General features: G+C 45.2%; 1 protein-coding gene across 1 annotated transcript in view; it reads right to left on the bottom strand.

Annotated features, from left to right (window-relative positions):
• Positions 1-25,548, bottom strand: part of LOC309556402 (NACHT, LRR and PYD domains-containing protein 3-like) — a gene marked incomplete at both ends in the record, with an annotated part of 545,473 nt that overhangs the window by 63,139 nt on the left and 456,786 nt on the right. The window contains 2 exons of the mRNA XM_082258866.1: positions 1,187-1,242; positions 17,642-17,726. Coding sequence (XP_082114992.1) covers positions 1,187-1,242; positions 17,642-17,726 — 141 coding nt within the window. The remainder of the gene's footprint in view (positions 1-1,186; positions 1,243-17,641; positions 17,727-25,548) is intronic.

Raw genomic sequence — 25,548 nt, 5'->3', positions numbered from 1 at the left:
GCACATTCTTGACTAGCATGGATTAATGAATTTGGCAAATGAGCATTTTTGTGAATTATTCACTGATTAATGTTTATGATGGTATAACATGTATGAGAATTTTATATGCTATTCCCTGCTTTAATATAGAACACACTAACACCTTGAAGCGCAGTACAAACCCCCCAATTTTATATATCTAATCTAACTGTGAAGGTATCAGTATCTGTACTTGCGGCATCAGGGGTATAGAATTCACTGAGCCCTTGCCCATGATAGCACAAGAATCATAAATCTATACATTGTTGGGAATTACGTTCTTTTTCTGCATTGTTTTCCCACCCCTCATGCAATTACTGCTTTGGGACATCCCAATGGTCAAAAATTATATGGAGCTGCGTCTGTCAATGAACGATAGAGAAAACTGGATTTTTGTCTTACCGTAAAATCCTTTTCTCTGAAGTTCGTTGACAGACGCAGCACCCGCCTCTTTATCTTGAGTGGGTTGGGGTTTTTGCTCTAAACACTGCTTCCAACGAAACTGAAGCCTATAGCAGAGTGTGTGGGTATATCCCCGCAGGGACGGCCCCATAGGCGTGGTAAAGCTTTTTCCTGCCTAGTGTTCGACTCCTGTAGGGGGCAGCATAACCCAATGGTCAAGAATTATATGGAGCTGCATCTGTCAATGAACTTCATAGAATAGGATTTTACGGGAAGACAAAAATCTATTTTTTTGCTGCAACACTGTGGGGTACAATGCTCAATTTGCCAGACATGAGAAGGTGTGGCAAACTTATCTGGTGAGTCTGAACCAAATGGGGAAGTGGTGAGACGTTTATCACATGCTGTGGTGTGGAGATATTTAAGAACTTTATTTATTCATCACGGACCAATCATTGTCATTATTTTTTGATTAATTTGTTTACACTGCTCATGCACAGCACAGGAAATGATGAGATTAGATTTCTCTCCTCTCTAGCGCCACTATTTACCATACAATACTTGGTGAATTTGTTTTTTTACTTACATATTTTGTTCATATAAATATGATAACAGAAGCACACTGACTTTGCATGGCATTATCTGAGAATCAGGGCAGACTGTACTGTATGCAAACACTTTTTTACAATTAGGTATCTGTTCTATAAACATCTGGATTTCTGGGTTCTCTAACATTCAGAATATAATTAAAGCAGGAAAACTGTACCTGTATGTATTTCCATCTTCATTTGGTGTAACTAAATTATCGGGCTCTTCCTCAGACTATGAGAAGAAAAAAAAAAGATCATTATAAATGAATCAGATGAAAAAAAGAATAGTATTGTGTTTAAAGCATGTAGTACACAAATCTTACCATACTGACTTTCTGTGGACACAAGACAACCATCACATTTACATTTTTGGATCTACAAGTGACAACATTAACACATATAATATGGTAAATTCACTACAAATGTTACAATCTGACTGTACAATCCACTTTAGATTTACCTATATGAGTATCTCCCTAAACATTCTTTAATAAGTACCCAATCAGACAGGCCCTTGCATTTGTAGCAATACTCCCTTGGGAGCTGCTGATTAAAGGGTTCCCCTGGGTTACCATTAGCAATAACTTGACAATGTAGCATATTCAAAGTGCTTGGCTCAATCAGAAACAGTCTAGGGGTTTTGGTTTTTGTTGATTTATTTGAGAAATTGGATAGGAGAAGGGATGAGTGGGATACTCCATCTATATACACTATGCACAATTGCTGGGACTTCTATATAACGCTGAGTGCAGCAAGGCCGCTGCTTCACCTTGATACTGTAGTGAAGGAGAATTAGATGAACTTTACTGTACTGTGTATCACTCTTCAGGGTCCTACTTGGCACCCCATTTGTCCCTACTCTTTAGGGTTCTAAATGGCACCCCCTTTACTCTGACACTCTGTGTGAGCTGGCCCCTTGATCCTCTGACTTTACTGGAGTGGTCCCCCTTCCTGGGCAGACCCTTTGGCAATTCCCCTGGTACTCACAGACACTGTTTTTCCCAGAAGATTCTGCCAGCAGCTCCACTGTCAGCTCCACTGGATCCTCTGCAGCTCAGCTCCACACCTGGTTTACTAGGCCGACTGCCTAAGACCACTTTCCTCTTGCTTCAAGAGGAGAGACAAGCCGTCAGCCTCCTCCTGGGACTCTGCTTCCCACCAAAGACGCCCTGTCACATGTCCCCCCGGCCTTTATGAGCAATCCCAGGATGCACTGCAAGAGTGCCCACTCACTGAGACTCTCACAAAAACCAATGCGTCACTGGCTGGGTTTCCTCCACTGTCCAACAAGCTCCCTTATTGGATACAGTGGGGACACTCCCTCATACCCATTGAATCACACCTGGAAACATGACAGGCAACCTAATGGATCAGGTTCCCCTGATAAGCAGAAAGACCAATAGATGCTTTTACCTAGCACCTGGAAATTTGAGAAAAGGGGGAAGAAAGATTGGACTTTATTGGCACCAGTATTAAAAATATATATGTTTTTATTTTGAAACTCACAAAAAACATAAATACAAAACCAAAAATGGCGGCATTCACCATCCGGGGGGACATACTGTTCTTGGACTGGAGCAAATTCCTGCTTTTACACACTCGGCTACACGAGGTGTTTAAACCTTGGTATCTGTTTGGACATCCTGACCTCTGGGTCCTCTCCACCAGGCTCCGTTACCAATATTTTTTATAAATTGTTTCTATCCGGGGAGATACGGTGGCCTATGTCTTAGGATGACAAATTTGTACACAGCCTTGATAATACTGGCATGTGTTTAAGCAGTATGCTCCAGTTCCAATGAACAAATCCCCTCGTTACCCATTACAGCCTATATAGGCGCATTTTCCTTATAGATATTTGTCACCTGAACTTCTTTCAGATGTTTGCGTATACCACTTGCTCCAGAGGAAGCTTACAGTGATAAGCGAAACATGTAGGGCAACCTGGATATAATTTAACATCTGCTCATCTGCATTGTACTGACGGATTTCAGAGACGGTTGTATATTTTTCTCTACAGCCGTCCCATGAATATACTAATCCTGTGATATATTCTATTGTCGCTATCAACTGAAGATTGTTTATTGTGCTATGTGACGGAATTTGCACACCGTTTTGAGGCTTTTGCCTTATTTTATTGTATGTAATTGTTTGTCTGTTTTTCATCTTTAAAATAATTTTTTGGTTTTGTATTTATGTTTTTTGTGAGTTTCAAAAAAAAAAACATATATATTTTTAATACTGGTGCCAATAAAGTCCAATCTTTCTCCCCCCTTTTCTCAAATTTCCATTTTCAAGGATGTGGCACCCTTACCATTAGTCTTGCGCCTAGGCATCCTGTGACCTGGGAGCGCATATACAATTTATTTGATATTCACCTAGCACCTACCTAGGAGGGTGCTACACATTGTTGATAGATCTAAAACAAAAAAGAACAATCAGATTGTCTATGTTCAACACGTAACAAAAAGTTAGGGCCTAGTGACTAGAATATGTAAAGTTGCACCATCCCTTCCAGCAAGTTCATCTAAACCTCAGAATGGCGTTGGGGCTTTCCAGAAAGTTTGGACGGGGGCAGTAACCCAGGCTATATCTACAGCTGATGATTTCATGGGTCAGCATCAGAAGAACAACTCCCTAATTGGAGAAGCCTCTCTATTCGGAGTGGCTCCAGGCAGGCCAGTAGGGCACTAAAGTCCTTAACTGTCAGTTCACTTTAACTACTGGGAGACCCAAGAGCTTTATTCCATCACAGTGTCCTCCCTTGTAATGACCAGTCGCTCCTTCTCCAGAGCTTTTTAGCAGTTTTTCTCACCAGCACATCACAGACACAGAACATCCAAATAAGTTCTGGTTGATGATTTTTAACAGCTTTACTTCAATATAACTTGTCAGCAAACTATCGCATTATTATAAAGAGGCATTTCCAACTTGGCTTAACTTCTGGAACGGAATGTTTTACCCCCTTAATGGCCAGGCCATTTTTTGCAGTTCGGCACTGCGTTACTTTAACGGACAATTGCACCATCGTGCGACACTGTACCCAAATAAAATTGATGTCTTTATTTTCCCACAAATACAGCTTTCTTTTGGTGGTATTTGATCACCTGTGCGATTTTATATTTTTTATGCTATAAAACAAAAAAAGAGCGACAATTCTGAAAATAAAACAATATTTTTTACTTTCTGCTATATAACATTCCTCCCAAAAAATTGTAAAATTCAATTTTTTTCATAATTTTAGGCCAATTTATATTCTGCGGAGCGACGCATGGGTACATTGATTCGTGCAGCCAAGCCAGCCTGCCTCAGTATATCTGTGGCGGGCGGTCGGCAAATGGTTAAAGTGATTGTAAAGTCTTGGGTTTTTTTGGTTAAAAATATAAACATGTTATACTTACCCTCCTCTGTGCAGTTGGTTTTTGCACAGAGCAGCCTTGATCCTCTTCTCGGGTGCCTCTTCTGTGCTCCTGGCCCCTCTCTCCAGTTGAGTGCCCCCATAGCAAGCAACTTGCTATGGGGGCATCCGAGTTATGCCGCAGCTCCGTGTGTCCATTCATAAATGGAGCCGCGATCTGAGCTGCCTTCTCAGCCAATGAGGATGGAGAGTCTCGGGCAGCCGAGATACTCCTGCAACATCGCTAGAGATAGGCTCAGGTAAGTATTAGGTGGGCTGTGGGAAGCTGCTACACACAGAAGGTTTTTTTTTTTTATCTTAATGCAAAGAATACACCTTCTGCCTTTACAACCCTTTTAAGGCAAGAGAATAAATATCCACCATAACTTCTATTGCTTGGGTGCTTGCAGTGATGTGTACTCAGTCTCTTACAAGATGAAACTTCTGTCCTGTCTGTCTGTCCCCAAGATACTCTCCATCAGCAAGTGCAATTTCCTTCCCAGCATGAGGACTCACTGCGTAACAGTCTCATTCCACTACGGGGTTCAAAAAGGGGAAACCACTGTGAGGGAGACTTCAGGAATCACATACATCCTGTACTCTACTTCCCCCATCCCTGAAGGCCTCTCACTTTGTTGTTGAGCAGTCAAAATGGTCACCAACTATCACAGAAATCCCATGTCTTTAATAGTAAGATGCTTACCCAAGATAGATGCCTGGAGCCCACTGAAGAGGACAAGTCATTCCTTTGCAGAGTTCCCTCTAGTGCTCAGAGTTTAGCAGCTGCTATGTGACTGCTCTGTACACCGTGCACTGAGTGATAGCAGGGACACAATCCTGCCTGGTGTCACACTGGGGTTTTATTTACTAAAGCTAGAGAGCGAAAAATGAGTCACAATTCTGAAGAGAAACCAATCCGCTTCCAGGTTTTATTGCTAAAGTTTAATTAAACAAGCTGAGGTTAGAAGCTGAATTGTGACTAATTTTGCACTCTCTAGCTTTAGTAAATAAACCCCTTAGTGACGCACCTGAAAGAGTTGAGCTGCAGCAAAAATCACTGCACCTGCCCTCCACCTTTAACAACTTGCTATATCATCCTCCCCTTTCCCTCCGTTAATCATGACAGGCCCTTGTGCCAGATCTACCACTAAATTGAGCACCTATCAAAGAGAACATTACAAAACAGAGCAGTACTTTACTTAACTTAGGCTCCGTTCACATGTCAGCGTATGGATCGCGGGCAGAACCGCCGCGGTTCCGCCCGTGATCCGGAGATTATTGCAAATCGCGGGACGCCTGTGCGTTGCCCGCTGATTTGCAATAGCCCCCCAAACGCTGAGCGATGTTGCCGCGATTTCCGCCTGCCGAATCGCGGTAACATTGCGCAAAAATAATCGCGGAACGCAATACGCTCCAAAGAAGCTCTTGTACTTTTTTGGGCGATGTTACCGCGATTCGGCAGGCGGAAATCGCGGCAACATCGCTCAGCGTTTGGGGGGCTATTGCAAATCAACGGGCAACGCACAGGCGTCCCGCGATTTGCAATAATCTCCGAATCGCGGGCGGAACCGCGGCGGTTCTGCCCGCGATCCATACGCTGACATGTGAACGGAGCCTTAATATGTTCAATAACTCAAAAAAACAAAACAAATAATAGCATAATATAGTTTCAGTTCATATAATAAAGAGAATTAACATGTCAACATAACAGCAAAGGTAAGGAGTGTAGACCCATATTCCTAACTCAGGGTGCCCATATCTGACAAACAGTTCAAATTGTCAGCACAAGGCCTCTCAAGCAAAACCTGTCCTTGACATGGTGGCTGTAGTCAAACTCCAGGAAATTTCTTTGAAATTCATACAGAGTTCCCTTCGGTTCTCCCTAGGAAACCTCTACACCAGCCACCTTGGGGAAAATATCCTATGGCTTCTCTAACCCAAAAAGGTATGGCAAGGGGTCTCACTTGAGTCTGAGCCAGGGGCTGGTGTTCCTATAGACAAGTAGGAACCTCCACCAGGCACTGTCCTTCCCTGACACACAAATGTCTTAAGGACCTCTATGCTCAGACAAGGCCTTGAGCAGGAAGGCCCTGCATGCTCCACAATGTGATCAAACGGAGATTATTGAGGTGATCTGTCTGTATTCCAGGCTTACTGATAGCGAAAACTCGGTCAGTCCACATCAGCATAGGTTAAAGCCCTTGTGAGTCTGGAATATAAGTGTAGCATGACACTTCTGGTGAAGCAATGGGGGAGATTTACCAAACCTGGTGCACACTAGTGATGAGCCGAACACCCCTCGGTTCGGTTCGCACCAGAACACACCAAACGGGGGAAAAGTTTGTTAGAACATGCAAACTCTATTGAAGTCTATGGGACTCGAACATGAACAATCAAAAAGGCTTAAATGCAAGTTATTGCCCAAATAAGTGTATAGGGGGTCTGGGTACTGCTCTGGGGGACATGCATCAATGCAAAAATTTTTTAAAAACTATAGTTTTTACAGGAGCAGTGATTTTAATAATGCTTAAAGTGAAACAATAAAAAATTACTTTAAATATCGTGCCTGGGGGGTCCCCTTAATGTGCCTGTAAAGTGGCCCATTTGTGCGATGTATGTAGTCCGTTGCAGCAATACTGACATTTCTAAAGGAAAGAACTGGATTTTTGACTTACCATCCTTTTCTCTTAAGTTCATTGACGGATGCAGTTCTCTGATCCATATCAGTAGGGTTATACTGCCCCCTACAGGAGTAGGACAGAAGGCAGAAAAAAAGTTCTGGCTACGCCTATGGGCAGTCCCAGGAGGGTACACCCTCTCTCTTCCTGCATAGGATGTCAGTTTTGTATCAAAGCAGTGTCAGAAAGTACCACCAACCCAACTCAAAATAGAGGGGCGGGTACTGCGTCCGTCAATGAACTTAACCACTTAAGCCCCGGAAGATTTTACCCCCTTCCTGACCAGGGTTTTTTTTGCGATTTTTACTGCGTGACTTTAACGGACAATTGTGTGGTCGTGCGACGCTGTACCTAAACGAATTTCATGAGCTTTTTTTCCCACAAACAGAGCTTTCTTTTGGTAGTATTTGATCACCTGTGCGATTTTTGATCATGCACTATAAGAAAAAAAAGAACGTAAATTTTGCAAAAATAACAATATTTCTCTATCGCTCATTGACAGACGTAGTCCTCGGTGATACAGCACCTTCGGGTTATGTTGCCTCCACAGGAGCAGGACTAGACAGGAAATAAAATGCTCTGGCCACACCCCAGGGGCAGTCCCCGAGGGTATATCCTCTCTCTCTCCGCCACAGCAAATCAGTTTTTTTCTGTCTAGTCAGGAGTAAGGACCTAGATACCTTGCTGGGATCTTCGGTCCTGGCAAGATTTTTTTCTTAAAAAGATTTTTTGACAGCTTTTTTCTCCAGTGTTCCTGTGAGATCTTCAAGCAAGAAAGCTGAACTGGGCGACGGGCTGGATGTTGAGATCCGGTGGTCACCCCAGTTCAGCCTACGAGCGCGTGCAGGCCATAGCTCCGCGCTGGGTCGGCCGCGACATAGTCCCACTGGGGGACTGACCCCGCGAGTTAAACGTCTCGCTGAAACGCCAAGGACCATGAGTCACGGCGTCCGTATTGGTCGACGGCCCTCCCGCCCCGGTGGAGAGGGGTACTGTCAAGAGTTGGTGCCCGCCTGGTTCCGGTATGGTGAGTAGTATGTTCCCCCTTTTCCCCTGACGGGTCTTGTGGTGAACGCGGGCCCCTCTCTGTATGGTAAGATAGAGTCCTCCTCTATCCTATAACATGGCACAGATCCCCCTACTTTGAGTGTGATTTTATGTGCAAAAAGCCAGGAGGCTTGGTTTTGGAGCTAACAATCTAATTGTATACATGTTAAAAAGATTGTAATCAGTGGCAGTATGGGAATCTTACTGTGATAATAATAAAGTACCTACCAGTCAGAAGCCACGGACATGTAGACTGCCTTCCTAGTCAAGTCTCCAGCAATAGCAGGCCTTCCGAACGGCCATGCGGTCCGCCAGGGCCGGTACCGCCAACCACGCCAAATCCCCATGCAGAGAAGGTGTTGTGCGCTCTGCAGCACACCGCTATTCGGTACAGGCCGCCGCCATTTTTTTTGCTGGATCGCACGAGCCGCCATTTTGGCGTAGCCTCGTGTCTCCAGCATGGGGGCGGCCATGTTTGAGGTGATCCAAACACCTCGTGGAGCTAAAAGGAGGCGCCGGAAGGCGTGCAGAGGGGCGGAGCCGCCTCCTTTCTTCCTGGGCAGCCAGCCAAAAGACTTCCTGTTTGTGAAGACAGTGCTGTAACCTGTTGCAGTTAAACTCTGAGCATCAAGTGGTGAGCCTGGGGGTCTATCTCTCTCTCTCTCGATCGATAGGGATCCCTAGCAGGTAACACTAAGGGGCTTTTGTGGCGCTGGGGGTCTGAAAAAAGAAAAAAAAAAAAAAAGTTTTTTTTATTTAATTGAATTGTATTATCCGGGAAGTTACTGGAATAATCATGGACCCTGCCACACAAATTCCCCCACCTGTTTCCCTCGAGGGGGCCACGGGACCCGTCGGTGCACAGAGTATGGATGCATTTACAGCAGTTTTGGAGTCTTTGGTGGCTCGGGTGGAGGCAGCCTGTCAGGGACGGGGGTCAAGGAAGCGACCCCCGCCTACCCCTATATTATCTGACACCTCTGACTCAGATTCAGAGATGGTCACTGCAGCTGCAGGTCCCTCTGCAAGGGCTGTTACCTCAGGTAAAGCTCCCTCAGACAGTGAGGAGGACGTTCCTTCTCCCGCTATAATTCAGGAAGAAGCATTGGTGGACGCACTAGTTGTGGCAGTGCGGGAAACCTTAAGACTTGAGGTTTTACCGGCAGAGGCAACTGAAACAGAGATTCCCTTTGGTACTAACAAGCCCATCAAAACGGTGAAGGTTTTTCCTGTACCCAAGTGTTTTGGTAATAAAATTAAAGGAGAATGGGAGCATTCTAAGCGTACCTTTACGATTTCCAAGCGTATTGCTATACGCTATCCATTTGAGGAGTCCTTCATTAAGAAATGGACGGTACCACCAGTGGTGGATCCACCTATTTCCAGGCTGAATAAAGCCACGGTTATCCCAGTGGAGGACACTTCGTCCTTTAAGGATCCGGTGGATCGAAAGATGGAAGCGGAGTCCCGCACTATCTTCTCCCTGATAGGGTCAGCATTTAGACCAGTAATTGTTATTGGTCTAGTTTCCCAGACACTAACGGAATGGGCGAGATTGGTACGCCAAGACCTAAGGGGAAAAGATATCCCCCAGGGAACATCTGATTTGATGGAACAGATTATACAAGGGCTACAGTTTGTCTGTGACGCAGCCTTGGATGCTACCCCCCTATTAGGGCATGCATCTATGTCAGCGGTAATCCTCAGACGTGTGCTGTGGTTAAAATGCTGGTCAGCTGACCTAGGTTCCAAAAAGACCTTGACGAATCTCCCCTTTCAGGGGAATCGTCTATTTGGGGCCACCCTAGATGAAATTATTAAGGATGCCACTGGGGGCAAGAGCACTTTCTTGCCACAGGCTGCTAAAGCTAAGGGACCTCGCAACAAGCGAGGACCTTTCTTTACCGCCCATAAAGGGTTCGTACGCCCGGCTGGTACAAGCGGGAAAGACAAGACTCCTCCAGAAGGCTGGTCGGACAAACAGAGGACCGACTCAGCCAAACCCGAAGCAAAGGATTATACAGCCTGAAGGTGCGCCCCCACCCGGGTTGAGGGTGGGGGGACGTTTTCACCGGTATTCAGGACATTAGATCGAGCATCGACTACTACTACCGGTGCGATTCTTCCCTTCCAACATTTAAGTACTACAGGGAGCGGTAGTCACCGTTCCCTGAATAGATCTTTTCCTTTACCTTTTCCTAAGATTAGTCTCTATTCCCCACAGGAATCGGATCTGGTTGACCAGACAGACCAAGAAGCCTCTAGCCGGGTGACTTCGGTCCCTGAGGTTCAACCAGAAAAGATCACCCTTCCTGATAGGAATCAGGTATCTGATAAATGTGTGGGAACAGAAAACGACCAGACTTTCTCGGATGGTCGGGGCCAGATAGCTCTAGGGACGCCTGGTTCAGATCCAGTCAGCGCCAGTGGTCCTAGAAATTCTAGGCTGGCCTCGTCAAGCCGGCCTGGCCGACTTGGACATGCTAGTCGCAGACGTTCCGTGGGAACTTCGTCTCAGGGAATGTCTGTGGTCTCAAGGACCAATTTACCATCGTGCTTTACAGTCGCTGGTTTTAATGGCCTGGCCATTGAGACCCAAGTACTGAAGGACAGAGGGTTGTCAGCTTCAGTCATTCCTACCCTTATTAAAGCAAGGAAAGCGACTTCCAGCAAGGTCTATTATCACACATGGAAGACTTATATTGCGTGGTGCGAATCTTTAGAATTTCCTCCACGTACCTATTCGGTGACTCGAATATTGGCTTTTTTGCAAAAAGGGGTTGAGCAGAAACTAGCCTTGAGCACCATCAAGGGTCAAGTTTCAGCATTAGCAATCTTCTTTCAGAAACCTTTAGCTACCAAGTCCTTGGTGCGGAATTTCATCCAGGGGGTGCGGCACCTGGCTCCACCAGTCCGCGCGCCCTTACCGCCCTGGGATCTTAATTTAGTTTTGTCGGTTCTACAGAAACCTCCCTTTGAAAACATCAGGGAGATTCCCTTGCTTACTTTATCCCAGAAGGTGGCCTTCTTGGTGGCTATCACTTCTGCTCGCAGGGTGTCAGAACTGGCTGCATTATCATGCCAGTCCCCATACCTAGTGATTCATAGGGATAAGGTAGTACTTCATCCTAAGCCATCCTTTCTTCCTAAGGTGGTTTCAGATTTTCATCTGAATGAAGATATTGTACTACCTTCCTTGTGTCCTCAGCCCAATCATCATCGGGAACATGCGTTGCATTCCTTGGATGTGGTTCGGGCAATCAGGGTATACCTGAAAGCTACAGAATCATTCCGTAAGACGGATTCACTTTTTGTGATCACGGATGGCCCCAGAAAGGGGTTGCCTGCATCTGCCGCGACTATTGCCAAATGGATTAGACAGACGGTGGTACAGGCTTATTCTATTAAGGGTCAGAGTCCTCCGTTCCCTGTTAGGGCGCACTCCACTCGAGCGCTCAGTACTTCCTGGGCCTTTCGCCATCAGGCGTCAGTGGTCCAGGTATGTAAGGCGGCCACCTGGTCGTCGGTACATACCTTTACAAAATTCTATAAAATTGATGTGATGGCATCGGCGGATGCCTCATTTGGCCGCAAGGTTTTGCAGGCCGCAATTTGAGGAGACCGGTGGTCTACCTCGAGGGTTTTTTTCTGTTTGAAAAATTTCTTTTTGTTGAGTCTCATCATTAAGGATGAGCATTGTAAACTTCTAGTTGGCACCGGTTGGGCCTTCTAGATTGGGATTTGATTTCCATTTTCCCACCCCTCATTTGTGATACTGCTCTGGGACTTCCCGAAGGTGCTGTATCACCGAGGACTACGTCTGTCAATGAGCGATAGAGAAAAATGGATTTTTGTAAAATCTTACCGTAAAATCCTTTTCTCTTAGCTCATTGACAGACGTAGTCCCCGCCCCTCTGTTTTTGAGTTGGGTTGGGTTAAATTCTCTAAGCACTGCTTTTGTGACATAACTGATTTGCTGTGGCGGAGAGAGAGAGGATATACCCTCTGGGACTGCCCCTAGGGTGTGGCCAGAGCATTTTATTTCCTGTCTAGTCCTGCTCCTGTGGAGGCAACATAACCCGAAGGTGCTGTATCACCGAGGACTACGTCTGTCAATGAGCTAAGAGAAAAGGATTTTACGGTAAGATTTTACAAAAATCCATTTTTTTCACTTTTTTTTTTATATGAAATTCCCCCCCAAAAAAATGTAAAAATCAACATTTTTTAACATTTTCGGCCAATTTGTTTTATGCTACATATGTTTGGTAAAAAAAAATCACAAAAAGCGTATTTTGATTGGTTTGCGCAAAAGTTATCGCGTTTACTAACAAAGGGAAAGATTTTTGTCATTTTTGGTGTTTTTTTTTTTTAACGAGTAATGGCGGCGATCTGCAATTTTTTTTTGCGGTACTGCGACATTGCGGCGGACAGATCGGACCCTTGACTGACATTTTTGACACTTTTGGGGTTACCAGTGACATTACTGCAGTAATCAGTGCTATACATATGAAAAAATAACACTGGTAGGGAAGGGGTTAACTGTATTGGAGAGGAAGGGGTTAAGTGTGTCCTAGGGGCGTGATTCTAACTGTAGTGGGACAGGTCTTCTATTGTAAAAACAGAGATCAACGGTTCTACATAGTAGAACCGTCTGATCTCCATTTTTACACAGGGGAGAATGACAGGCGGCTTGTTTACATAAGCCGCCCGCCTTTCTCCCGCTCTACCGACGATCGTAGTGTGACCGGCGGACATCGGGTCCGCTGGTCACACGCCCGCACTACTCTGTGAACGAGCCGAAGCGGTCGCGCTCTCGCCCGCTATTGGCTCAAAACCCGGTGACAGGCTAGCGACGTAGATCTACGTCACTCTGCCTGGCCGGAGCTGACTTCCGCAGTAAATATACTGTGCGCAGTCGGCAAGTGGTTAAGAGAAAAGAATTTTACGGTAAGTCAATAATCCAGTTTTCTCTATCGTTCATTGACAAGCGTTGTCCTCTGATCTATATTAGTAGGAATGTTCCAAAGCAGTGCCATAAAATGAGGGGTGGGAACAGCAGAAAGGAACAAGTCCCCAAGGCTAAACATAGCTGACCAGGCAACATAGGACTCAGCAGAACAAAAGATTAGGGCCAACTGAAATAAACAGTAAACACCCTCAAGGAAGACCAAAAGCCCTCCAAACAGCAGCCAGCAAGAGTTTGCGGCCAAAAGAGGCATCTGCAGATGCCAGCACATCCACCTTATAAACAGACTACCAGGTAGCCATCTTGCAACCTGGAGCACAGATGCCTGCCAGGCGAAAAGCCCAGGAAGCACTAGGCGCCCGAGTAGAACGTGCCGAAACAGGGAAAGGAAGGACCTGACCCTTAATTGAATAATCCTACACCACCGTCTGTCCGATCCATCTGGAAATAGTCACAGCAGACGCAGGCAGTCCTGTTCATGGGCCATCCGTGAGTACAGAGAATGAATCTGACTTACGAAAAAGACTCAGTAGTCGCCAAGTACACCTTGAGTGCCCGAACTCTATCTAGAGTATGCAATGCACATTCCTCAGAATGTGAGGGCTTAGGACACAAGGTGGTAATACAATGTCCTCCTTCAAGTGAACACTAGAAACCACCTTCGGAGGGAAGGACAGATCCAGACGAAGTCCCACTTGTCTCCATGAACCAAACTACAGGGAGAATGACAGGACAATGTCGCCAGTGCCGACACCCTGAACGCAGAGTTACAGCAACCAAGAAGGCCACCTTCTGTAATAAGGTTGGCAGGGGATACCCTCCAATACTTGCAAAAGGAGGTTCTTGAAGAACTGACTGCACCAAATCAAGACCCCCAGTTTGTGACAGAGGTTGCACCGGAAGTACCAAGTGTCGCACCCCCTGGAAGAAGTCACGCACCAGGGAACAGGTGGCCAATAGCCTTTAGGAGAAAATTGCCAAAGCCGAAACCTGACCCTTGACAGTACTCAAGGCCAACTTTAGATCTACTCCTCATTGAAAGAAGCACCGGGCCACTGAGTAAGAGCAAGGGGGAGCCCAAAGAGACTCACACCACGCAATATACGACTTTCTGCTATGATGAAAAAATCATCCTAGAAGTCGCTTCCCATGCTTCAAGCAGGGTGGGAATCACTGAAGCAGACAATCCCCTGTCCTTCAGCATCTGGCTTTCAACAGCCAAGCCGGCAAAGCCAGCGACCGTAAAGCCGGATGGAAGATTGGCCCTGGAGACAATAAATCCTCCCTGAGAGGAAGTCCCCAAGGAGCGTCTGCAGCTAGCCTGACCATGTCAATGTACCAAGCTCAGCGAGGGACAGTTCAGAGCCACGAGAATGACCAGAATCCCTTCCGCCTCGATCCTGCGAAGAATTCTTGGAAGCAACTTGAGAGGAGGAAAGGCAGACAGCAGCTGATACTGACCTTGGCCCATCCGTGATCACTCTCACACGACCATGCCGGCGTCAGCCTTGCGCAGATGACCATGCTAAACCTCAGCATCGTTCACGTTGAACTTAGCGAATGTTCTTGCCTATGACAGAACTCATGGTGCCACCATTGCACCCGCCAGAGGGTCCTGGGAGCGGGCCACAAATGTCTGCACTATCCAGTAGATGAGATTGCCAGCAGGTCCACATCTGGAGTGCCCAAATGAAGGCACAACCACTGGAACACCTCCGGATGAAGGGACCATTCCCCTGCATCCAAGGCCTGTCAAATGAGGCAATCCGCCTGCCAATTTTTCACACCTGGAAAGGGAACAGTAGAGAGAGCTGGAACAAGGTGCTCTACCCAACGAAGAATGCCTGTCACTTCCAAGGCCACAAGGACACCCTAGGTTCCCCCTTTGTGAATGACATAAGTCACGGTCGTGGCGTAGTCGATGGAATGTGCACTGGACAGCTGCAGGTGCCCGATCCAGTGAACTAAGCAAAGCCAGATTGCTCTCAGCTCCAGGACATTGATCGGTAACCTGGATCCCCCAGGGACCATACTCCCGAAGCAGAGAACCTGCTGAGGACTCCTCCCCACCTGGACAGGCTTGCATCCGCGGTGACAATTGTCCAGTAAAAAGGGAAGCAAGGCTTCTCAGATCAAGATTCCCTGGTCGCCCAGCTCAGCCAGATACGATTGTACAGAGAGTTTGAATTCTAGCCCCATCCGAGAAGGATTGCCTTCTGGGGTATCCTCAAGAAGGATTGAGCGAAAAGGACCGTCTCGAAAGACGACACCAACAGCCCCAGAACTCGCAGGCAGGTCCGAAGGGACGACCATGTGCTGGACAGTAACAGTTGAACTGCAGTTTGAGGTTCCAAGAGTGTTTTCCCGGAGGGAGGAAACACCCTGACTGAGGACGAGTCCAAAGTCAGGCCCAGATAGTCCAGTCTCATGGAAGGGACCAGGTATGACTTCTGAAGTTTCAGAACCCACCTGAACTCCTCCAGAGTTCTGATGGTTTCTTCCAAATTCGTTGTCAGCACCGTAGGGGACTCCACATGGAGAAGCAGATCGGCCAGGAAACCAGGACCGATACACCCCGCTGCCGCTACAGCGCCATGACCTGAGCCAACACCTTTGTGAAGACCCGAGTAGCAGAAGTGAGACCAAGGGGTATTGCCACAAACTGATAGAGATCCTACCCTACAGCAAAAACGGAGAACCCGCTGGTGTCCTGAACATAACGGGATGTGAAGGTAGGCATAGTCGATTCGGGACAGCCGTACATTGGAAAGGAAAACCCTACCAGAAAAAACGGATCGAAAAAATCTTGCAACTGGACCACATGACCTCCTGAACCCAGCTGCCTGGGATCCGGGACAGCCACAGGTCCGAAAAATGGCAAGGACATCCCCCCACCCCATAGGTGAGTGAGGACACACCTGCAGGCCATGTAGGCCTTGTCCGCAGGTCTGGAAAAAAACGATCTCTTGTTCGCCAGACCAGGGTCGTTTGGAACCGCCCGAGGAAGTCTTGAAGGACTTTGCTACATCGACTGTCCCCGAGGGATGAAGAAACTGTTTGTGAGCCGACAAGGAGGGACCCTGTCTGCAACGAAGGCCCTTACCCTTGTTAGCCTGTGGAAGAAGAAACACTCTACCACCCGTGAGACTCTTACATAATGTCATCCAGGGCAGCGCCAAACAGGCGATCCCCCCTGAAAAGGGAGATCCATTAAGGCCTTCTTAGAAGTTTGATCCACAGACGAACACTCCTGTCAAGTATAGGACAGACACCCACTGCCGAAACCGACAGGAGACCCATATAAAGGAGCCGTGTCCAGCGCGGCATCGCAAACAAACTTCAGCCCCTGCACCAGCTGGTCCAACAGCTCCCCCAGAGCAGGAGGGACTTTCCAAGCACCAAGACACGGCATTGGAACTCTGCGCATCAGGCAGAGTCTGCGTGGCAAGGGCAATCATGAACACTGTTAACAGTGCAGACCCCCGCCAGGGAGTACAGATCGTGGGCCACGGCCCACGCCGTTCTATCCCCAAAGTCCTTAAAGGACAGCGATTCCTCCACCGGAACAACAGTAGTCCTATCCAGCCTAGAAACCGTACGTCCACCATAGGAGGATCAGTCCACTTCAGTCCACCAGAGACACCTCAAAAGGGTAACGTCAGATGGACAATGTTCTATGATATTACATATTTCCTGTTATATCGCTGGGAACTATCTCCACCTCCTACTACAAGTTCTTTTCACATTCTCCATTGAGGCAGGCCACATGGGAGTCAGTTAGGCCTGCACCACATGTTTCCGAGGAAAATCCTGGTCCTTCTGAGGCAGCATTGCTGGTATGCTTAAAGATTGTTAACTGTATATCCAGTGGACATTTGTTAATGTTCACGTAATTATTATATGTTCATTTTATCTGTTTATTTCTAGTTTCACCATGTACATCCTTTTCTTATATGACCACCATCTCCTCATTGTAATAAAGACCCAAAGTTACAGATAGTCTGGTTATTTTAGGATTCAAGGTTTAGGCTGTATGTTGAGCTACATACACGCCAGGGGCAAACGTGTAGCAAGAACAGAAAAGGGGCCAAGTGAGAGTTATCCTCACCTGTACAAAGTTGAATTTGGAGTATCCCAGTAATCCCTTCTCCTATCCAAGTTCTCCAAATAAACCACGAAAAACAAATCCCCTAGGCTGGTCATTGGAGACAACAAGCAAAAGAATGTGTGTACACCTGGCAGTGTGGAAAATACCCGGTATCTGGCAACAGGATAATACAAGACCCAAGATAGATCTATACTCAGCGACCCCTTACAGGGGGGTATACGGTTAACAGCAAACACACACACACATCATAGGTTGAACTGGATGGACTGATGTCTTTTTTCAACCTCACTAACTATGTAACTATGCAACAGTGCTAACCAATTAGTTGTGTTTTGGTGCCATAAAAGTCTGACATTCTTAGTAGATAGTTGTGTAGATGCTTTCAGTTATAAAGACACTTGCCTTTTGGTAATTTGGATATATAGTTATACCTACCTCTGCAGAGGGATCAGACTCCATAACAGCCCTTCCTTTATCACCATAACCAGATTTTTCAAGAGGCGATGGGACATAATCTCGGCTTGTAACATAAAAAAAAAATATTATACCAACAATTCAGTAACAACATCCATCATCTTTTTGTGTAAAACGTAAACATTTTTGTAATTCTAATGACAGTGCTTTAAATCTTGTAAAACTCAGAACTTCTATTGTGTCACACTTTATCTCTGGTATTATATTGTGTAATCTGGCTCAACACTTCTACTGCCCACTTAGAGTATCAAAAGCAAAAAGTTTTTTTTTTGTTTTGTTTGTATATAGCATGGAAAGGTTAAAAGCATTGTCAGGTTTTTATTTGCGATTTGTGTCTCATTTCCTTCACCTCTTGTTCCATAAAAACAATAGGAAGTAAGAAAAACCTCTCCAAAATTAAGGACATTTTTTTTTTTTGACTCCAGAACAAGTCTATCAATTGAAACCACTGCTCTTGTTTTTGGTAATAACACAATTTTAAATTTTCCTTCATGTTATTTACTGATTACAATGGTCACCAGAATAAATAGAATAAATCTCCTTAGTAATGATGCAATCAGCAGTAAAAAAAAACAAAAAAAAAAAAAAAACTGAAATAGGATTTAATTCTTCTTTCACGCATGGAGCGTGCGGACACATGCACAAGTAGGAAGTAGCAGGTGGTGCGTGTCCCTGCTATATGATTACACTTTTGTATTCTGATAGCAGGACTGAAAACTCTGTTTATAAGTGTAATTTTGCCTATTTAATGGATTTTTTTTTTCCAAGAACATTATTAATCTTAAAGTATAAACATAAGCGTTAACAATATAATCTTAGCAGTACAGTTAAGGAGACATCAAATGGGGCTTATACCCTTGCAGGGAAAGGTAATACAGTAAGGGGAGAAGTCAATGTATGGGGAACATAGTAACCTAATATACGGTATTGAACATTTCTACTCTCCCCATATTTCTTCATTTTTATTACTATGGTTTCTGTTAGATATAGCATTTTTCAACCAGGGGTGTCTTGGTTAGATGGAATATCTACAGGCTATCAGAACTAGTGCAATGCAAATTCTTAACTTGAAGCTCTAATCAAATTAGTGAAAATGAGAAGGGGAATACCGTATCCTAAAGAAAAACCAGAAGGGCTTAAGTAGCGTTTGAATGGTGGTGTGGGAATCTGAAATATCTGATGATATTATGAAGGAGATAGGCAGATGAATACATTAATCCTAAACTGCTTACTCCCTTAAAAGTAGGAACTTTACAAATGTAGAAGTGAAGTAATATAATCTAAAATGGTTTTGGAGCTAAGAACAAAGAGAGAGGAGGGACAGGGTGGGGTAAGGGTCGGGAAAGGGTAGTGGGCCACCTCCCCCCTCTATTGTTCGTAGATTACCATGCTAAGGTGCTCAGGTGGCGAGCTATGTGTTGTGCAGAGTCTGCTGTTTCCATAGTGCTGCCAACAGGCCCAGACGGATCTATACTAGGTCGGCGTTTCCCTTACCTGATGTACACATTCCTCCATGCGTGTGATTTTATCTAGTCGCTTAAGCCAATCAGTTATGGTTGGCAGGGTCGTGGAATGGAATTTTATTTCCTTTACAAAAGTTTTTATTGACAAATAGCATAAGTAAACAACAAAAAATATAGAAAATCACACTGTATAAGAGTCAGTTCACACTAAGGCGACACGACTCTTTACTACTTCGGGGGCGACTTGTGCATTGCCATGCACCACGACTTCAGAGCGACTTGCAGGAACTTCACATAATGGAAGTCTATGCAAGTCGATCCGAGGTCTCCCCGAAGTAGTACAGGACCCTTTTTCTAAGTCAGAGCGACTTGTGTCGCTCCTATTAGAACAGTACATCAGAGGAACCACATAAGGACAATCATAATACTTCATAAGGTTCAACCTTAAGTATTATGATTTTTATCTATTTAAATAAAGTTTTTTGAATGTTTTACATTCTATGAGTGCTCCCTGACTGCCAGACCTCACCCATTAAAGTCCAATATCTTAAAATCCACTGTAACTTTTTGGTCCTATATCTTTATACAGTGTGATTTTCTATATTTTTTGTTGTCTAATTAATACGGATGCGGGTATGGAACTGGCAATTTTGTGTTTTTTTTTCATCTTCATCCATTTTCCCAAAAAGCATAAGTAAACATAGCCGACTGACTTGGGTAATAAACCAGTACATGCAGGGCTGCTGATAGAAATAGCGGGGCCCCATACAGACTACCTGACAGGGCACCCCCCACCAAGAAAAAAATTGAAGCTATGTTTAGATAAAAATACAATAAAATCATTATTAGCAGACACAAATACAACATAACTCACAGAATTCCTGCTAAATCTAAAAGATGAAACCGGGTTGATAAATAGATCTCTGTGTGTGGGGGAGGTGTTGGGGCTCATGCACCTTGCAGGCGCTGTGGTCTGTACAATGTGAATCAGTGATTCATTTATGCGTCTTGAGCCACCTGGATATGTATGAACACATCTGCAGGTCCTAATCTGACAGGAGTGGGGGTGCAGGTGTACGGCCCGAACACAGACAGTGTGCATTTGGGGACCGCTCACCTGCACACCTGTCCAATTAGAGCCTGCAGCTGTGTTCATACAGGCGCTACATCCCCATAGAATGACAGGGGTCTCCAGCCCAACCCCCTCCTTCACACAGCCAGAGTACCTGTGTGTATGAGCTCCTAATTATATTTTTCTAACCTAAAAAACAGATCTCTCCAGCGCTGTGCTGTCACTACTATGATGGATTCCATCTTCATCTGGTCTTCTCTCTGGGTTCTTGGGCTCCAGTCATTTTTGCCAAACTGCGATAATGTAACTCACACGCATGCGTGTGGGTGTCATGGTCACAACACAGCTCCCTCAATGGATGGTATGTCATCCATTGAGAGCGCAGTGCACATGCGCTGGTGCTATCACCGGCTGCTACATTTAGGAGATATTCATTGTACCTACAGGTAAGCCTTATAGGCTTACCTGTAGATACAAGATAAAAAATGGAATTTACTCCTGCAGATCAGTTAGTAAATGGGTAAATAGAAAGAATTGATACATGGATGCAGAGGGAACTGACAGTGAAGGGGAGAAGAAGCAAAGTTGCATAGATCAGAAAGCAGTCTGGGGGAGAGGAGGGGGAAGCCCAGCTACATAAAGCACACTAAACTGCACTGGGACAATATAACAGGCAGCTATGGAACCGGTGTAACAGTAAATTCTTCACCCCATGGGAATGCAGCTGATGAGCTGTGACTGTGTCAGGAAGACAGAACAATGGGGGAGAGAGATAAAAAAAATATACAGGCTGCGATAAGGAGTATAGGAAGAACTGCAGGAAGAGAAACAAAGTTACAGAGATAAACTCAGGAGCAGAGCTAACATTAGAGTGAGGGCTGGGAGGGGGATTAGTGAGGGACAACTGTCTCTTTCTCAGCAGGTAAAAGCTGGCAGCAGGGAGAGAGGCAGAGATCAGCTTTTAGGTGCTGGAGGAAGATTTCTATAAATGTCGTTCATCACTAATCCCCCTCCCTGTGTTGGCCCCCCTGTGTGCTCAGGCCCCCTACAAGAGGATTGGTGGCATCCCCCTACATGTAACAAAACCTGAGGTACAATTCCAGAATACAATGCAGTACAGGAGAGTTTAAGTTCGTAAATTATTGCAATAAGCAAACAATCACTGAGCTAAGTAATGTTCCGGTGTACTTAAAGGCGGGAGCGTTGTTGTCAATAGTAACAAAAAGCAAACAAAAAAAACTAGAGGAGGCAAAGCCTCAAAACTGTGATGAAAACGCTGAGTTACAGCACGTTCTCAACTGCTAAGCCTGAGAGGTGTCAATCAGTTGAAGTACAGTGCATTCGGAATGTATTCATTCACAGCGCCTCACTTTTTCCACATTTTGTTTTGTTACAGCCTTATTACAAAATGGATTAAACTCCTTATTTTCCTCAAAATTCTACAATCAATACCCCATGATGACAAAGTGAAAGAAGTATGTTTGAAATCTTTGCAAATTTATTAAAAATAGAAAATGAAAAAATCCCATGTACATAAGCATCACAGTGTTTACCATGACACTCAAAATTGAGCTCAAGTGCATCCTGTTTTCCACCGATCATCCTTGAGATGTTTCTACAACTTAACTGGAATCCACCTGGGGAAAATTCAGTTGATTGGACATGATTTGGAAAGGCACACACCTGTCTATATAAGGTCCCACAGTTAACAGGGCATGTCCGAGCACAAACCAAGACATGAAGTCCAAGGAATTCCTGTAGACCTCTGAGACATGATTGGAACCAGCAGGACTCTTCCTAGAGCAGACAGCCCGGCCAAACTGAGCAATCAGGGTAGAAGGGCCGTAGTCAGGGAGGTGGCCAAGATCCTGATGGTCACTCTGACAGAGCTACAGCATTTCTCTTTGGAAAGAGGAGAACCTTGCAGAAGAACATCCATCTCTGCAGCACTCCACCAATCAGGCCTGTCTGGTAGAGTGGCCAGACGAAAGCCGCTCCTCAGTAAAAGGCACATGACAGCCCGTCTGGAGTTTGCCAAAAGGCACCTGAAAGATTAAACTCTTTGGTCTGAGTGGCAAGCGTCATGTCTGGAGGAAACCAGGCACCGATCATCACTTGGCCAATACCATCCCTACAGTGAAGCATGGTGGTGGCAGCATCCTGCTGTGGGGATGTTTTTTAGCGGCAGGAACTGGGAGACTAGTCAGGATTGAGGGAAAGATGAATGCAGCAATTTACAGACCTTGATGAAAACCTGCTCTAGAATGCTCTGGACCTCAGTCTGGGGCAAAGGTTCATCTTCCAACAGGACAAAAACTCTGAGCACACAGTCAAGAAAACAAACAAGTGGCTACGGGACAACTCTGCGAATGTCCTTGAGTGGCCCAGCCAGAGCCCAGACTTTAATCCGATTGAACATCTCTGGAGATCTGAAAATGGCTGTGCACCGACGCTCTCCATCCAACCTGATGGAGCTTGAAAAGGTCCTGCAAAGAAGAATGGGAGAAACTGCCCAAAAATAGGAGTGCCAAGCTTGTAGCATCATACTCAAAAAGACTTGAGGCTGTAATTGGTGCCAAAGGAGCTTCACCAAAGTATTGACCAAAGGCTGTGATACTTATGTTCTTGGGAATTTTTTGTTTCTTATTTTTAATAAATTTTAAACAAACTTCTTTCACGTTGTCATTATGGGGGATTATTTGTAGAATTTTGAAGAAAATAATGAATTTAATCCATTTTGGAATAAGGCTGTAACATAACAAAATGTGGAAAAAGTTAAGCTCTGTGAATACTTTCCTGTATAGGAAGGGATATGGAGTGAGAAAGACCTTCATATCAGAAAAGGAGAAGGTTGAAGATCCAGGGAAAAAAATGGAAAAAGCAAGAAAGAATAGAGTGAGAGTAAGAAAGAGAGGAATGGCCTCAGAGGACCATGTGACTGAGGGTATCATTATGTCAGCAACTTGTGGTCATTATCCAGGGTTGCTAGACTCGCAGGATTTTTTATTTTATTTTTCTATAATGAGGAAGGTACTGGTATTTGTAACACCTATTGATTCTGATTTACTATCCGGTCAGGCTGTGTTGAATTGGACAGAACTGCTAGTTTTGAATGTTTTCAGCACTGGGGGCTCCTGGGGGAGGTGATTAGACAGGTTTGCAGCCAATAAAGAACTCAGGAGGGGCCTCACCAGTATAATGACCATTCATAGACTGATGAACCCAGAGGTAGAGAGGTGACAACTGCAGCTACAGAGGTATTTCCTCCAAATAGAAAAGTCATCCCTCCCCTCACCAGTTTTATGCACACTTGTCTCCAGTCCAGCAAAATATTGGTAACAAAGTCACACAGGGGAATTTCAACATCTGGATTGAGGACAGGGTGGTAATAAACTGGGCAAAGGAAAGGGTTGGGGGCAGAGCAACTTAAAATATAAGTGTAACTGCACTAAAGATGTAGTTGCCCTTTAAAGGTTTAAAGTTTGGCTTTAGAGACAGAAAAATAAAACTTATTCCAAGCCTTTTTGGTTAAAAAAAAAAAAAAAAAAAAAAGGTAAATCTTATATGCTCACAATTCAACATTTAACTTACATTTCATCCACTAGTTTATTTAATAATTCTTTTTCATTAAAGGATAGCCGATTCCATTCGATTCTGCCGAAAAATAATAGAGAATGTAATGTGAGTGGAAACATTTCAGAGTTTTGCCCTTTGATGGTTAAAATGAAAATCTGTGTACTCTACTTCAAATAATCAAAAATAGAATCTGTAGCACTGCCCCCTAGAGGACTGCTGAAGAATGACACTTTTGGATTACCCTGGGTTACCCGTAGCAACTGTTTGCAGAAATCTAAATACTTTAAGTTCTTGGCTCAGTCAATGATCAGTCTAGGGGTAGTTGTTTTTGTTGTTTTATTCATATTGGGATAGGAGAAGGGATGAGTGGGATACTCCAACTGTTAACTATTCACACTTCAGAGGACTTCTAACTTGAGAATGCGGCAAGGCCGCTACTTCATCCTGCCACTTGAATGAAGATGAGGTAAGTGTTCCTATTTGTGTTTCTCTTCAGGGTACTCCCCCAGTACCCCCTTTCTCTGTTCTAGCTGACACCCGTCCACTGACTACACTCTCCGGAGTGGTCCCCTTCCTGGGCAGACCCCTGGGCAGGATCCTCTGTACCCACCATACTGTTTTTTCAGAGTCTCGCAGTGTCCCAACTCCTCCAGTCAGCTCTCCTGGATCTCTGGGTTCAGCATCACTCCAATGGCTCACCAGGCCGACTGCCTGTGACCATCACCAACTGCAGCAGAAGAGGAGGCAGCCGCCACCCTCCTTCTGGGACTTTTCTTCCTGCCAAAATACCTCAACCTCATGTTCCCGTGGGTTTTTATACCCTGCCCCATAATGCACCGAGACCAACTGTCTGTGCCAATCCCATTTTATATACAATTAGAAAATGTACAATTTCAAGGGAAATTCTGTGAAGTGTTCTTGCTGTGTGTGTGAGGTGTGTGTGGGGGGTGTGGTATGTGTGTGGTGTGGTGTGTATGTGTGGTGTGTGTGTGGGGTGTGGCGTGTGGTGTGTGTGGGATGTGGTGTGGGGTGTGTGTGTGGTGTGGTGTGTGTGCGGTGTGTGTGTGTGGTGTGTGTGTGGTGTGTGTGTGGCTTGTGGGGAGTGGTGTGTGTGTGTGTGTATTGTGGGTGGGTATTTAATGTGCGTGGTGTGTGTGGTTTGTGTGTGTGGTGTGTATGTGGTGGTTTGTGTGTGTGTGTGGTGTGTGTGTGGTGTAGGTGTGTGTGTGTGGGGTGTGTGGTTTGTGTGTGTGTGTGTGTGGAGGGGTGTGGTGTGTAGGGTGTGTGTGTGGTGTGTGTGTTTGTGTGTGTGTTTGTGTGTGTGTGGTGTGTGTGGTGTGTGTGGTGTGGTGTGTGTGTGGGAGTGGCAGCAGTTAAGAAATTGTGAAAACCATCAGGACTATGGCTTAGCCATAGACATTTTTAGTGGCTCCAGGGATAGCTGAACATTTTGATATAAGATTTGTGTAGGTGGGATGAAAATGAGGGAGTGGTGGCAGTTTACAAATCATGTCCTGATTTTTCAGCTCCCACTCTAGTTTTGAACATTCCGGCATTCATTCCTATGGGACTAATTTCGACACAAAAACACAGATATTTCGTGAACCATTCGGCGAAATGTTCCACAAAGTAATAGCACACCAATCGGGAAAAATCTGCACGTTTCGGTATATTACTGTCTATGTAGTAAAAAAATGTGGAGAGGAGTTAGGGTGGTAAATTTGGCTATAATAATAATATATATGTGAGATATATAT

Source organism: Pelophylax lessonae (genome assembly GCF_965119305.1).
Source record: "Pelophylax lessonae genome assembly, chromosome: 5".
Taxonomy (NCBI): domain Eukaryota; kingdom Metazoa; phylum Chordata; class Amphibia; order Anura; family Ranidae; genus Pelophylax; species Pelophylax lessonae.
Note: the sequence above shows the minus strand (reverse complement) of the source record. Positions and strands in the feature narration are given on the sequence as shown.